This window comes from Cottoperca gobio, chromosome 6, assembly GCF_900634415.1.
Source record: "Cottoperca gobio chromosome 6, fCotGob3.1, whole genome shotgun sequence".
Taxonomy (NCBI): Eukaryota; Metazoa; Chordata; class Actinopteri; order Perciformes; family Bovichtidae; genus Cottoperca; species Cottoperca gobio.
In genome coordinates this window covers 21,850,762-21,866,745 of record NC_041360.1, presented here as the reverse complement: position 1 = coordinate 21,866,745, position 15,984 = coordinate 21,850,762, and the positions used below count along the sequence as shown (strand labels likewise).

Below are 15,984 nucleotides of genomic sequence, written 5' to 3'. Positions count from 1 at the left end.
ATAAACACACATGACCTGAGGCCATCCTCGTGGTCGGAAAGGGAGACTTTTAGAAGTGTGTGGTACAATTATGCAGAGCAGGAATACATTCAGACAAAACTCTGCCCCAAACGGTTCGCAGTACGATCAAAAAGGTATGTCGTGTGTGTACAGTATCTATTATTCAGGCGACTTTTCGTACAAATAAAGAGAGGTTAAAGGGGGACACCCAGGGTACTGCTTTTACTGGGTTTTATACATGCTTTTAACTAAAGAGCTGTACCTTTGCCGGAGAGGTTGGCGGCGTTGCTGCTCAGAACAGTCAGAGCGTAGTGCGGCGGCAGAGAGGCCTTGCAGATGGCTGTGATGAAGGCATCACGGGGTGTCACCAGGCCCAGACGACCACACAGCGAGGCCACGGTCAGCTCTGCCTTCAGGATGTTCTCTGTGGCCGTCTCGTCAGTGCTGACGTAACGGGACAAGAGGGAGAAAAGAAACAGTGAAACGGTTGTTGTGTCATGTTTTAACTTTCAACTACTTCAGTGGTGACGTTGACTCAATGATTCAACCCAGAATGGACTCATTCTTGTTCATCCTTCCCACTGGGAGCACAACGCCAGCGTCTCATGTGCTCAGAGACCGTGGTGCTCATTAACAGTGGTAATGTGAAACGCCACTATGAGGCAAAGCACAACGTTTCTGACCAAACATACCCACTCAGGTCTGAACTGAGTCACAGAACATAAGCACTCAGAGCCCAATGTGATGTTGATTTGTGACTAAATAAAGCAAATAGGCCACCTGTCAGCATCATCAGCCACAGAGAGCAGTTTAACCCAGGATGTGCTAGCCTGGGTTAAACTGTTCAACTGTTAAGAGGTGTTGAGACTGATTTATTCTAACATTGGTTGAGACTTAAATCAACATGTGAAACAGTTACAGAAAAAGGGAAACTCAAGCTGCTGCTGCACTTTATTTTTCTAAGATTAAGCACTTTATTTTAATGCACAATCTTTCAAACGCTACTTTATTTATTTTCTCTTATATTTTTAAATGCAGCCCGAGAAGAACATTAAACATATCTACAGTATTATATATATATCTGTATAGTTCAATGTTAAGTGACAATAAATATTGTCTAAATCTTTTTGAATTGTACTTTCTTTATTAGATTTGACAGTCAGCTGTTGATGACGTGCAGACGTTGATGCAGCTACTAGGCTGCTTCAACTCATTATCTCCTGCCTGATTCCTAACTGTGGACATCCAATATGACCGCTGACAGCAAAAGAGCAGTTTGTCAGAGTGAGAGTCCTTTTACCTGGCGTCTAGCAGCAGAGACAGAGCAGCCAGCAGACCGCACCAGCAGGCGCTGACCATCTCTTCCCACACCAGATGGGCTCCTGTGACAACAAAACACAAAAGCATGCGTGAGTTTATTCAGAAATCATTTCACCGAAGTATCGCTGGGGAACAGCAACAGAAACATGCCTCTATTGTTACATCTCATTAGAAAAGATGAAGCCGCACAAGCACAACACTGGCCACCAGGGGTCAGAGAAGTGCTGCCACAGAGAATCCTCATGGGTTCGGCAATGACGCAGTAAAAACACACAGGCTTCTGATTGTGTGCAGTTTGCATAACATGCTCCCCCCTGCTCCATCCTCACCAGGCTGCGGCTGCCACTGCTGATCAGGATGAGTCTCCCTGAACTCGGCAGCCGCCTCCTCCTCCACGGACAATTCTTTTTCGATCATAGCGGTGATGCCCCGCACGAGGTCCAGCAGGGCACTGAAGGCCACGGACATGGCATAGCCCTCCGGGATGGATGGGGGCTCCACCTTGTCTAGCATCTCTAGACTAGAGGATGAAAAAACAAAAGGGGAACAGAGCAAATGAGACGGAGGTTAAAGTGTGAACTGAATTGTGTCCTTAAATAAATAAATGTGTGTGTGTGTGTGTTAAAGCAAGGCAAAGAACGTGTGTTTAAAGAGCACATTTCATACACGGAGGAAGCAAATCAAAACACTGCCTCCCTCTACACAAACTACTGCATTACATCCCTTATCACAAGTGTCCAGACTTCCTTCTTATTAATGAGCACTCTGTGTTTAAGACACTAAAAGCATCAAAAGGTGTGTGCTGAACTCTCCTTTTTACGGAGGGAAGTCAGCGTCCAAAACCACCAGCAACAACCCTAAATACAGCAAATAGAAGACATTACCATGAGAAAGGTCTTGGACAACACCCTCTCTTTGCGACAGGAAGGCGCCTGGCTAATGTAATTCCCCGCACTACAAACCTTGCTTTTCTGGGAATGACCAAAGGCGAATGACAAAAGCATTTTCACTCCTGAAGCAGGCTTAACAGGATCATAGTGCAGAGATCAAGGGCTTGTTTAACACTAAACAATTGTTAGGAATTACATTTGTGAACACATGAAAGAAAATGGGTCAGTCAGAGAGGTGAACTGTTTTTTAAGTCTGTGTAGCAACAGTACTTACTAGGTGGCCTTGGCGCTGCCCTGGACGCTAACGGTCATCAGTGGGATCCAGGTGCCGCGGTATTCAAACGCAGCCTGGGTGGTCAGGTTGCTGCCGACCCCTCCTGCCCCTGGACCGCCTAGCGCTGCGCCCTGAGCCCCTGAACCTGAGCCACCTGGACAGAAATGATGACTTTCTCTGAATTACAGGTGAAACATCTACAGGACAGTTACAGGAATAATAACTATTGAATAAAAACACATTAATAATACACCGGTTGGTTGAAACCAGTGAACTGACCGGCAGGTGCACTAAGGGCAGTAGTGTTGCCCGCATTGGGGATGATGAAGAGGGACTGGATGAAGGAGCCGAGGGCGTTGACGATGTCTCTGAATACCTTAGTGGAGTGCTGCTTCATGTCGTACGACTGGCAGAACGAACTGAAACATTAACAAACGCAGCCGAGTTAACATTTAAGCAAGACAGCATATTAAAATGTTAATCTTCTCCGAGACTCATTCATTATAAATCGCTTACCGTAGTAAATGTGGCTGCACACACAGCCTATGGACCGACTCCACGGCCACCGCTCTGAGCCACTGTGGCTTCTCCCCATCCAGAAACTTCACCAGCAGAGACAAGAAGATCTCACACTCGGTCACCTTTAAAACAAACACACACCAATTAGATTGGGACAGATGTTTGGCCAGATTTGTCCTGTAAACTGGAAAACCCCCCCACGGGTTTTGATGCCAATTTGTGGTTTACACGTGTTTTGACAGACGGGAAAAAGATTGATTCACTAAATAAAAGAACAGCTGCAATAGTTAATTACTTGGATGCAGCTAAAGCTCATTAAAAGCGCTTGGAGCAGAACTAAAACAACACTACTACTACCCTAATCCACTGCTAATCAGACCAGATCAATTAAGAGTATCAGCTCTGTGCTGGAGAACATCCCTCAGCAGTAAAGCATCCATCAGGCAACGGTTCTGGCCAGTGGACCATCACTGCAGATTGGTCCCTCACCAGTAAGCTGTAGAAGTGCTTGATGAGGACAGAGACCACGCGCAGCAGCCTCATGCAGATGGGGAAATAAGGTTTCTCCACAGGTGCTGGTGAGGCGGCGCTGTTGCAGCCCTGCCGGAACTTGATGTTGGGGGAGAAGAGCTTGATGACGAGGGGACACACCCGTTCCTTCAGCAGGAAGCTGAATTCTTGGTGCTGGGGAGAAAGAAAGAAAGAGAGAGAGAGAGAGAGAGAGAAAAGAAAGAGAGAGAGAGAGAGACAGAGACAGAGACAGAGAGAGAGATAGAGATAGAGACAGAGAGAGAGAGAGAGAGAGAGAGACAGAGAGAGAGAGACGAGACAGAGAGAGAGAGAGACAGAGAGACAGAGAGAGAGAGAGACAGAGAGAGAGACAGAGACAGAGACAGAGAGAGATAGAGACAGAGACAGAAGAGAGAGAGAGAGAGAGAGAGAGAGAGACAGAGAGAGAGAGAGAGAGACAGAGACAGAGAGAGGAGAGAGAGAGAGACAGAGACACAGAGAGAGAGAGAGAGAGAGACAGAACACAGAGAGAGAGACCAGAGACACAGAGAGAGACAGAGAGAGAGACAGAGAGAGATACAGAGAGAGAGACAGAGAGAGAGAGAGACAGAGAGAGAGAGAGAGAGAGAGACAGAGACACAGAGAGAGAGACACAGAGACACAGAGAGAGAGAACAGAGAGAGAGACAGAGACAGAGAGAGACAGAGAGAGAGAGAGAAGAGAGAGAGAGAGAGAGAGAGAGAGAGAGAGAGAGAGAGGCAGAGAGAGAGAGAGAGAGAGAGAGAGAGAGAGAGGCAGAGAGAGGCAGAGAGAGACAGAGAGAGGACAGAGAGAGAGAGAGAGAGAGAGAGAGAGAGAGAGAGAGAGAGAGAGAGAGAGAGAGAGAGAGAGAGGAGAGAGAGAGAGAGAGAGAGAGAGAGAGAGAGAGAGAGGCAGAGAGAGGCAGAGAGAGACAGAGAGAGACAGAGAGACAGAGAGAGAGAGAGAGAGAGAGACAGGAGAGAGAGACAGAGAGAGAGAGAGAGAGAGACAGAGAGAGAGAGAGAGAGAGAGAGACAGAGACAGAGACAGAGAGAGAGAGAGAGAGAGAGAGAGAGAGAGAGAGAGAGAGAGAGAGACAGAGAGAGAGAGAGAGAGAGAGAGACAGAGACAGAGAGAGACAGAGAGAGAGAGAGAGAGAGAGAGACACTACTGTTAAATTTGTTTCACAGCACAGCGCTGCATAATCTCTGTTAAGATAATATAATATATGCAGGAGGTGGACAAAAGTTTCACATCATTTCTGATTCAATTCATCTTATTATTATTTATAAACCAGTGGAAATATCAAACAGAACATATATCACACAGAGAACTGAGAAAAGACTAGTTTGGTCATTATTCTTGAGGTATTCATTGTCTGGGGTTTTACATCTGTGCAATTCTTTAACTAATAAGTGTCCATAATATCAGCCATAACATGTAGCGCTGCATGTACCTGTAGGAATACCCCGGGGAAATCATTAAGAACAGACTCCAGCAGCTCCAGGCCAAACGTCCGGGTCATCTCCGTCATCCCCACCAGCCAGTAGGGGGCGTCAGCATTCACCAGCTGACACAAGTCCTGCAGGGAGGCGCACAACAGCATTTTAAACAATGGAGTATTATGTACTACACACACACACACACACCACAGTGGTTGAAACAGTGGCGTCACTGAGCTCTGCTGGACGGATAAACATGATCACACAAAAGTGCAGCGTGGGTGAGGCATGGCAAGAGACAAGCTTGTTGCAAATATCACTATTGCCAAGAAAAAACACAATTACCAACTTATTCTCAACTTTAAACACATCTCCAGTTGTCTAGTTGTCTCTATTCCACAAATGGTAAGATCATGAGCATGTTTCAAAACCAACTTGGTGTCATGTTGGGAAGAGGGCATAAATAACACTGTGTAGAAGAATGGCGCCCCCTGGTGGACATACCTGGAACAGCATGTATGCATCCTTAGCACTGGGCCTCAGTGTACTAACAGACCGCCTGTTGGTGTTTCCCTGGACAGGAGGAGGTTGCTCTACAATGCCTGGGGGGGGGGGGAGGGGGGATACATGTATTTATTTTATGCATTGAAGCTTTCCATCGGCAGTACAGCAGTAAAATAAGTTCATCAACGAGGTGAGCGTGAGCGCACAGAAAGATCGTTCTCTTCCATAAATCCATGTCATCCAATCAACGTTTCTACATTCCAACTATGTGAACTCCTCTGACCTTTGAAACGCTCATCCTCCGCCACCATCCTCTCAAAGACCACAGTGACGACCTGTCTGACGGTGGCGGCCGCTGTGTTGTTGGTGATGGTGTCCTTGGTGAAGTGAAGACGGAAACATAGCACAATGGCCTGGGCAGGGATACAACATAAACACAATTATGCAGCAGGTGCATATAAATACATTGTATAAAGCTGAACCTACATGCTGCATGTGTGGTCCATCTCCAGGAGGGGGGGGGGGGAGGAGAGAAATCATGTTCTGTGTTCTCTCTACAGATTACAAAGATTGATCTGATAACTTCATGCAGGAGATCAGAGTTTTACTTCAATATGTTGCCATCCTGTGGCATTTAATGAAAACAGTGTGAGCAGAATGAGTCCGCACCGTGCTACGATGCTGCACAAACATATATATTTATTTATGGGTGTAATAAAACCTTCAAGCTGAATAATATATGGAATATGAGTCATATGACTAAACAACACGGGCTTATATGGATACCTGCAAGGTCCAGATACACAAACAAACAAACACTTGGTGCGATACGGGAGTGTGTTGTTCTTGTACCTTGGAAAGCACTTCGTCGTGTACGACCGTGTTGGTGGTCAGCAGGACGAGGACCGTCTGTAGAAGTTTCAGCTCCTCCAGACCGTTTTCCATCAGCTGCCACAACATGTTGATGATGTTCCCCGCCGCGGCCTGTCACGCACACAAACACCATCAACTGTTTACATTGATCTTAAGAAAACCTCAGAATATTACTGACCGTCACACACACACACACACACACACACACACACGACTTTAATTCAACGACACGCACAAACACACACATGTCATACATCTATTCATTTACACATTTGGGAGATTCTTTGCCAGCGGTCCTTTCGCAGTTGTGTAACTTTAAACCTGGATCATGTGTTAAACGTCTTCCTATTTGTCTAATATTATAGTTTACTCTTTGTAAAATATGACGCTCTGCTGACAGCACCCTTGTCCTGGTTTGTGATTGGCCACATGCTGCAAACCCCGCCCACTCAGAAACCCTCCGTTCGATTCACCCGGTAGGACCGCTTAGCGGGGGGTCGCGGTTGTTGGGGTTAGTTAAGCCAGATGACACAAAGATATCCTGAGTGTGCAGGCCTCAGCTGGTGCCGCCTGCTTCAGGGTCACAACGTCATAGAGCTTTAATAACACCAAAGCTTAGCTGCCACTTAAAATCATGTCACTTGAAACTCACAGTGACACTACATGTCCTCTCTTGGGTCGAGATGTACAAAATAAAACTCTTCATACAACCCCTTTGAGCTGGAGTCACAGGGGGACTCATTACTTACATTTAAATTATTATTATTTCTGACCAACAGTCCAAACAAAAGGATAGAAAATCAGCAAATATTCACATTGGGGAGGCGGGAGCCAGCAAACGTTTGTCCTTCAATTGTCCTTAAACAATTGATATCAATCTGTTGTCTTATTATTTTCTGTTTAACACTCGGCTCTAAATCCAAAGCTACATTCAACATATTTGGGGTAACAGGTCATTTCTTATTATGCTATGAGATTATGCTACATTGCAGCTACTAAACATTTCTACAACCTGTTTGGATCAGTGTCATTGAATTATGCATCAGTTCAGGGGTTCAGGGGCATACTGTGCTGTTGACAGTGTTGCTCCTGGGGTGTAGGACACCACCAGATGCACGCATAGATGCGCCATCAGGGAATTCAGTGTCTGCTCTTTTATATTGCAACATTTTCTTCAAGACATTTGAAGAGCTCCATCTCCTTCCCCGAGGAAAACGAAGTGACTCCAACCATCACCACATTCTCTGTACTTGACAAAGTATCTGACTGGTTTTGTCTCCAGTGACACCTGAACAATCAATGCCGAGGACGTGGCCCTTTGTCTTGCGAGGCCCTCGGGTAGCTTTTAAACCCTGCAGCTCAGAGTTTCTGATGAGACACATTGCTTTTGTGCAAAAGAGGATTTCCAATGGATCAGAAGATGTGTGTGTTTTATAATATGTGAAGTGTGTGTCTCTCAAGTGTCCAAGAGGTGTTTGTCGAGTGCATCAGTGCGATAAAAGCCACTGGGTGACGGGGGGGAGAGTAAAGGAAAGAAACAAAGACAAAATGCTGGAGACAGGAGCTTTAATTTTCTTACAGTTCCTACCAGAGGCAGAAGCTTTGAAACCTATGTTAGCCTACTTAAATAAACCACTGATGTCCAAATGTAGAAAGCATGAGACGGCTCCGTAAGCTTTTAATAACAGTCTTTTTTACGGTGTATTAACGAGGACGTTGTGCAGCAGCTCCAGAGTGCCATCTTTAAAAACAGCTCTCACTCCAGCGGGGGTATTTAAAACCTCTTTACCCATCACAGAAACTTATATTTAAATACATTTTGTGCTTAATAAAATGATTTCCTGAGATGTATACCTTATTCCCCCCCTGAACATTCAGAGCCAGTGCACAGACAGATCATGTGAAACTACTGGAGCAGCCTTGTAATATTTACTATATGCAATACATTTAGATGAACTCTTGTAATATTTACATTACCTGATTGGGTATTGATTACTGTATATATCTGAATGAATTACCCGTAGGATATTAGAAAGGATGTGCGCAAGGTCATCGGTGAACTTGAATTTGCGAGTGTGTGTGAGTGTGTGCACTGAATGTGCAGAGAATCTCATTTCAACAACATCAAGGTCTTCATCAATATGCATTTGCTGGGATGGTTGGAGAAAGTGAGAATCAACTCCACACTCCAGAACATCTACACAGAGATGATCCTCGATTCATGGTGGAAATGTGCTGAGGCCTCAGGCACACGGCACCATGGCACATAGAAAGTGCTTTTCTTAATTAATATATGGGGGAAATGAGTATTGATTCTTGGCGATGATATACACCACCTATGAAGCAGAGGGGACAAAAGATTTATGGCATTTATAAAGAATGCCATAAATCCAGAAAGACCAAACGTGTCTTATTTTTCCAATTACACTCATATATTGGCCTTTGATTAGGCTTATAATATATATGTGTGTGTGTGTGCACATATCTCTGGACATAAGTCTAGTGTGCTGTATGTGTACAAGCCAGCTATTCAAATGCCCGGCAGGCTCAAGGTGCTCACCTCAGATACCACCTCGTGGGACATGAGTCTCTGGATGGCAGCCAGACACAGCTGGGTGATCTTCGGCTCTTTGGTGCCACAGCCCATGAGAAAAGGCTGCACGACCTCCGAGCTGTTCTCCTTCAGAGCTGCGGGGAAGAGGACAGAGATGAAGCTTAATGTCACTGGGAATGATTGTTCAAATATGAACTTCAGGGGAGGGGGGGGAAATGAGAAGATCAAAAGATAAGTGTCATTACATTTACACACATATCAGGTACAAAACATCCCTGCGTAAATCACAGTTGTCTTAGACAAATGAAAGCTTGTTATTATAATTAGATGCTGTACTGCAGAGGAAGGGGAACAAATATCGTGGATCCTTTTGCATCCTCTTCACCTTCATTATATTTAGTTCTCCCTCCATCATTAACAGGTTTCACCACTCAGTCTCTTTGTCACACATCATTACGCTGCTGTGACAACTAACGGGTCCATTCTGTAAACGCAGATAAATGAGCTGCTGTGCAGTTTGCAGTTTGCAGTTTGCAGTTTGCAGTTTGCAGTTTGCAGTTTGCAGTTTGCAGTTTGCAGTTTGCAGTGGGCCAGCAGGAGTCAGACAGTCAACGGTGGAACTCTGAAAATGTCGACTATGTGTCAACTCTGCAAAGCTGGACGTTGTTGATCAAGACAGCATAGAAACTATTTTCTATTCAAGTATTCAAGAGAGCGGCCACGTTTGAAAGGGCTTTGTGGTGAATTCAGAACATGCAGATGTCTAGTCAGCTAAAAGACTTTTGGCAATTTACGCACATTCTATTTAGCACATCAATTTGATAACCTTAGCGTTTAGTATATTGAATAAAAGAGCACCTGTTCAATGTGAGAAGTGAGTTGTGAATATAAAAATAAAAGCCACCTGAAGCCATGGTAGGGGAAACTGATATATAGTAATATGCAGGTGTCCTATATCTTTTAGTGAGAACATTATAGGACATATTGTTGGAGGAATCAAAGGTCATGTGTTTACAGTAGACGACACATGAGCTGCCACAGGCTGACGGAGCCCATTACTCCACATTTACACTGAAAACAATCCTGTGAATATATCATAGTTAGTGTTCGAAACAATAACGCCGACAAAGAAACAGACCGAGCAAGGGAATCAAGAATAATCTCACTAACAATATTAAATCCAATATAAATAACTCAACAAGATACAATATGTTCAATACACACTCTCAGTTTGTGGTTGACCACCACCCTTCTCATGTTCTCACCTGCCAGTATGCCTGTACTCCTGGCTGCGATGGTCTTAATCTTCACAATGCCAGACTCTGCGGCCTGGGGGGGGGGGGGGGGTGAAGAGAGAGAGAGAGAGAGAGAGAGTAGACATTTAGGTTAACATTCAAGGTAACATGCATCAAAAGGCGCTGATGGTGCAGCACCACTGTGCTTCCGGTGGTGGTAGACACAACGTCTTGTAATGAATGGCCTGAGGGGAGAAGCAGGAAGGCCTGGCTGCAGAGAGACAGAATGAGGGCTGGTGGAGGATCTGTTGAGAACAGTTGAGAGTGATGCGCTAGTGGAAAGTGATTTCCCTAGTGAGGTGTCTGGCAGGGGTGAAATGGTGAGGGTGTAGGAGGGATGTCAGGAGAGAGAAAGGGCAGGAGGGGGGGGGGGGGGGGGGGGGGGGGAGTCAGTCTGTGTGACAGAAAAAGAGATAGCGAGCATTTACCAGTCAAAGCAGAGGCTGTTATCTTACCGCAACAACTGCAAGCCCGTCGAGATGTCCTCTCCAACCTCTGCTCCTCACACTTCTACCTATTCCCAATTGTACTTCTTTACCAAATGCATCGTCATTCTATTCTCTGACACGTTCTGTCATTACCGTATGTAATGAGGTACTATTAGATACGAGAGTGCAAATGTGTGGCCTGAGAAGTGCACTGCAAGTCTGCATGCGGAGGTAACCGGCATCTGCAAAGCTCACGATGAAACAAAGGGGTCAGCGTGTTTTTCGATTTGACTTTCCTTGCGATAAAGTAAAATGTAGCATTTTATTTATCTATCATTTTATTCTGGAGGAAAGGACTTGAACATTAAGCTATAAATCACAACATCTGGCATATCACTGATATCAGCAGTGGCAGCAACACCCTCAACTGAACAAACAGCCAATGGGCCCGAATCACCTTGATTCATTTTTCATGCAGCCACTACATGATCTGACTACATCCCGAGCACGCCTGCGTTACAATGCCTCATCATCCTGGAGTCTCTGCACACGCACGCACACATGCAGTACGAGCCCACACTTTGAAAATAAGAACTCGTATCTAAGGGATTATTTCAAGTCTAACACGGAGAATAAAATGTCTTATTAGACACAATGTGAAGATAAGTCCTGCGGTGGATTAGACACCGTTGAAGGGGAGAAACAATGCGTTTTCCTTTCGTGTCAGAGTGGCTGGAATACAGTATTTGGCTAACAACAGGATTGCAGCCACAAGGTCGAGCCACTGTGGAAGTCAACAATGTACAACCTGCCGAAACAGACGGTTACCAAGCAACCGCTAGTTAGTGGGTCGGGCTGTTAATACAAACTGGGCCGGCCTATTATTCAGCAGCTCCTCAAAAAAGTTAATCTTCCTAAAAAATATGCTGGTCTCCCTCTTCTCCTTTGTTGTTCACACAGAGCCATATTATACTGTGGCTATGAAGGATAACTGAAAGTGCAAAACACGTTCTCTCCAATTCAACATGTTATAAATAGTATCTCAAATCCACTATCAAAAGCCGAGGTGACCATGTATGTCTAAAGACAAGACTCCATTGCTGGGGTGATACAAATGTAGGGAGCATTGAAGGTCTTAATCCAGATATATATGGCCCCCAGGATGTTGTTAAATGATAATAGTGGCGGTTAGGGAGGCTGATGAAGAGACATCATCCTGATTAATCTCATCTGTTCACTGCACAACTCCTCAAAAAGAGATGTTTTCTTCCTCTTTTGGCAGTGTCTGCGAGTCAGCCAAAGAGAGCCAGTAAACTCATAAATGTCTCCATTAGAAGCAGATTGTGTAGGTTTCCTTTGTTCCGCCTTAAGTGGACCCATATGCTCCATCAGGAAGCCAACGATAATAAATCCCTGCACGTGGAATAAAAGGTTTGTGCACAAAACCTTATCGCCGCCACAATAAAACATCTTGTTTTACTTCTTGTTACTTCCTCATAGAAAGTGCCGCTTAATAAGCTTTCTGTTGTAAAGTGGAGACTTTACTTCTCTCTGAAAACTGTCAGCATTATGAAGTCACCACCATTTTGGAGGGAAATGCAGCTGGATTGAAGTCATTGTAACAGAAAGCAGAAAATCCACCCCCTCATTCAGCTATTGGGTTATCTTATGTCTTTCTAAATATAGTATGACATTTGTATCAATAACGTTGACGTACAGACTATTTCTAAGTATTGTCCATGCTAATATTTCAGAATGGATGTAAACAATTAAGCACAAATACTGTGACTGCAGTACGTATAGTACATCATACTATCCTGGACAGAAGTTGATTTTAAAATCTCAAACCCCAGTAGAAAGAGATATTGAACACTGGTCTCTGCTGCACAAATGAACCAGACCATATGAGAAAGCGCTCAGTACTTCTCTGAGATCCTCAAAAAGCAGAACTGACCCATGTCTAAGTGCCAGCTCATTTCTTTGAAAAGCAACATTCGTGAAGCTCATCAGATTGTCTTCCTTAGAAACATGCAGCGAGTCTAGAAACTCAGCAGTTTTGGGGGTTTTTTTTGGAACTGACTTAGCATATCATGAAGAAAGGGGCTTATTCAGTGCAATAGTGTCCGTTCACCGAATCCTCTCTCCATGTCGCTTGATACTTTGTCTCTGCACAGCCTACATGACCTGTCTAGCAAATGAGTTGCGCTAAGCGAGACATACAAAAGGTTGCCTTTAATGCTTTCTGCAGGTTTTCCCCGAGACAAGCAGTCACATTTCACTGTGAGCTACATGCTTTTGACAGCACCTGACTCATCCAGAGAGAGAGAGGGAGGGGGGGGGGAAGGCTGTCTGATGTTTTCTTTCACCTAGGCAAAAGCAATCAGAACACAACAAACAAACCTCGGTGGTTTCACTGACTGCTACTCAATGAAAGAAAGGTTCAGCGTGTGATGCTATGATGCAGAACAATCAATGGGACACTTCTTGGCTGCTCTTAACCCAGATCAGCCACTGTGGAGAAAACTCTCTGTGGGAGATAGATTGGGAACTGGAATGTCGATGGCCCTGGGAAATGTGGACAGGGCTTCCTCGTGCTTAAACAAAAAAAAAAAGGATAAAGTGCTTCGGTATTAAGTTTTGACAATTTACGAAACAAACATGACGGGAATTCATCTGCGATGTCTAAGCAGCAAATCCATTTACAAGTGCTGGAAATGTGGAGCACTGAGAGAAAATCACATTCTAAAAGAATGTTATGTTAGGTTTACACGTGTGTGTGCTATAAACAGGCACACAAATGAGTTTGATTCACAACAACCAGCACTCGGCTTGTTTGTAGCACGATGACATCCGAGCAAATATAACCTTGACGGCCCAAATTGGAAAAGGTTGCTTCAATTACAACTCTATCAACCGGAGTGTGAGTGACCTCAGGTTGTGGGCAACATCAAAGTGGCTCCCTGCTGTGATCCCTCAGGCGAAGATGTTGATAGGGACCAGGAAACATGGGGGGGGGGGGATAATCAATATTGAAGGAGATGCTTCACTAGGGCCCTAGGCAAGGGCCAGCAAGCAGCCAGAGATGTGAGACCAGATTTGAGCTGTATGCAGTGACAGAAACACAGACGCACTTGCTGAACTATTTCTCTTTTTCATTGTAATGTTGCCTTTAAACATTAAGGAGGGGGGGGGGGGAACTATTCCAGTGTAGCCGGATATGTATTGCCTCGCTGAGCCGGCTGGCAAATATTTCCATAGCCTTAAAAGCCTCCCATAGAGTGCTTCATCTAATGACGTGTGACCATTATTACATAATATACAAGCGAACAGTGAGCTTTACTATACCTGGGCATTACAGGGAATTAAGTTACAGAGGATCTGACTGAGAAGTGTCAGTTGAATCACATAATAACACATAGCATCTGTGTTAAACCGTGACAGAGTGAATGGTTGCGTTTATCCAGTACTGCATGTCACCAGCCTCATAATGCTTTGTTGAACTTCGAGCCATTAAATTAAAAGATTCAAAAGACATTCATTACATTCAGATGTCAATTAACTCCGACTCAGACCTGTGGACTGCTGAACGCAGATTGCTTGGGTTGTGTTGATGTCAAATTGGAGACATAAAAGGTTGACTGTTGTCTTCGTGACGCTTAACAATACACAGACTGTAAAAGGCCCTGTCATTGCTCCTCCTTGTACTATTCTGCTCTTAAACTAAGCCATGATGTCACCAACACTGCTACACAACGAAGACACTCAGCAGCTGTAAACAGAAACTCAATGCAAGGAATTTAAAGACACAAAAATGCAGTATGAAATTGCTCCCGGCTGTTTCAATACTGACAAGCTTGTTGTGAAACCAACTTGCAATGTGAGATCGTACCTGAGAAGTGTCCACTCATAATGCACTACTACCCGGGTACACAACTAAAAGCAGCTGGTTCCTCACACATATGTCCTTACTAGTTGTATTTATGTACCCAGGTTGTTTATTTTTGGTGTTAGATGTAGAGACTCAACATTGATGCATGTAAATTAGTTTGAGGTGCTCAAAGCATTGGAATAATAGAGCAACAATGACTTTGTGATGCACATGTGTGGAAAAACACTTGTGTGAGTGTGTCATTTAGATATTTTAACAAAAGATCATATGTATTGTTTCAATGGCTGAACTAAAACTTCCAACAGTTAGGTGTGACACATTTTAAAAACACCTGTATATCCCTTTAATTGAACGCCTGGTTGGCAGGAAGGCCCAGCAGCTGACACAACTTTTAATGTACCCGTACAGTACGAGGAGAGTGTCCACATCCCACAACAGAGTAACGTCTGAGGCCCGGTGTGTGGTGGGGGGGACACGGGCTCAAACTAATATGTAAAACCTACATTATTCCGACTGTAAAATCCCCAAAAACACAAATGAGACATGCTGTTGAACACCGAGGTAACGGCTCGTGAAGCTAAAGTAGCCGGCTAACCTCTTTGACTGGGGGGAATTTCTTCTTGCACTCCATGGACAGAGACCGCAGGTCCGTCTGCATGTTCTCCACCAATTTCTTCACCGCTTCGGGACTGCTGGTCGACATCTTTGACGGCGTCTTCGACAGAAATCTCAAGAAACTTCAAACGATAAGGAAAGCAGGAGCGCAGTCGCCCCCCACCCATCCACAGCGGGAAGATAATCCGTTGCTACTTTATTCGGCTGCCTTGGAAAATAAAATAAAAACGCCACGGTCCATTGACACAGTATCCCACTTCTCTGCTTTGAGCGCTCGTGCGCAGGAGAGCAGCGATGACACCGGCATATGTTCCTCTTCTTCAAAGCCTGTTGACATTAGCTTCGTGAAGTAGCACCACTCCCCTTTATCTCTGTTTCCTAAAGATGCTCATTAATCGAAGATATTTGTCAAATTGAGCAGTCTGCCATCAACGGCCGTCAGCTCCACTTCCCTTCCCACAATGCTTCGCTGGACAGTGACACGTCACTTGGACTTCCGTAAACAGTGTACGTTTCAGAATAATGGCTACAGCGACCCCTGCTGGCAAAGCGTGATACAGACAGACAACGACACGCCACGTCTGGACACTTCTGCACAGTATGCACCGCCTAAAGGCTAAAAAAGAAGTTGCAGGAGCAGTTTTAGACAGCTGTATATATTATATTATGTATATATTATATTATATTATAACATATATTTCATTGTTTAAATTATACAGTGGTGGGATGTTACTTTCTCAAATACCTTACGTATAATGTTGATGTATGTGTATTTTAGGTGAGTATTTTAATTCCCTGCTTATTTATACTTCTACTCTTACATTTTAGAGGAAAATATAGATTAATTTTT

At 44.5% G+C, this 15,984-nt stretch overlaps 1 protein-coding gene across 4 annotated transcripts in view; it reads right to left on the bottom strand.

Moving 5' to 3' along the window:
* The window catches only part of mon2 (MON2 homolog, regulator of endosome-to-Golgi trafficking), a 31,313-nt gene extending 15,692 nt beyond the window's left edge, over positions 1-15,621 (bottom strand). For all 4 annotated transcript variants that reach the window (XM_029433491.1, XM_029433493.1, XM_029433492.1 and 1 more), the window contains exons 1-14: positions 15,115-15,621; positions 10,173-10,236; positions 8,914-9,041; positions 6,333-6,464; positions 5,764-5,893; positions 5,481-5,578; positions 4,991-5,116; positions 3,493-3,687; positions 3,001-3,125; positions 2,764-2,903; positions 2,485-2,638; positions 1,650-1,840; positions 1,301-1,382; positions 263-444 (exon numbers count right to left, since the gene is read on the bottom strand). In XM_029433491.1, coding sequence (XP_029289351.1) covers positions 263-444; positions 1,301-1,382; positions 1,650-1,840; positions 2,485-2,638; positions 2,764-2,903; positions 3,001-3,125; positions 3,493-3,687; positions 4,991-5,116; positions 5,481-5,578; positions 5,764-5,893; positions 6,333-6,464; positions 8,914-9,041; positions 10,173-10,236; positions 15,115-15,222 — 1,855 coding nt within the window. In that variant the 5' untranslated portion in view covers positions 15,223-15,621. The remainder of the gene's footprint in view (positions 1-262; positions 445-1,300; positions 1,383-1,649; positions 1,841-2,484; positions 2,639-2,763; positions 2,904-3,000; positions 3,126-3,492; positions 3,688-4,990; positions 5,117-5,480; positions 5,579-5,763; positions 5,894-6,332; positions 6,465-8,913; positions 9,042-10,172; positions 10,237-15,114) is intronic.
* Between the last annotated feature and the right edge of the window lie 363 nt (positions 15,622-15,984).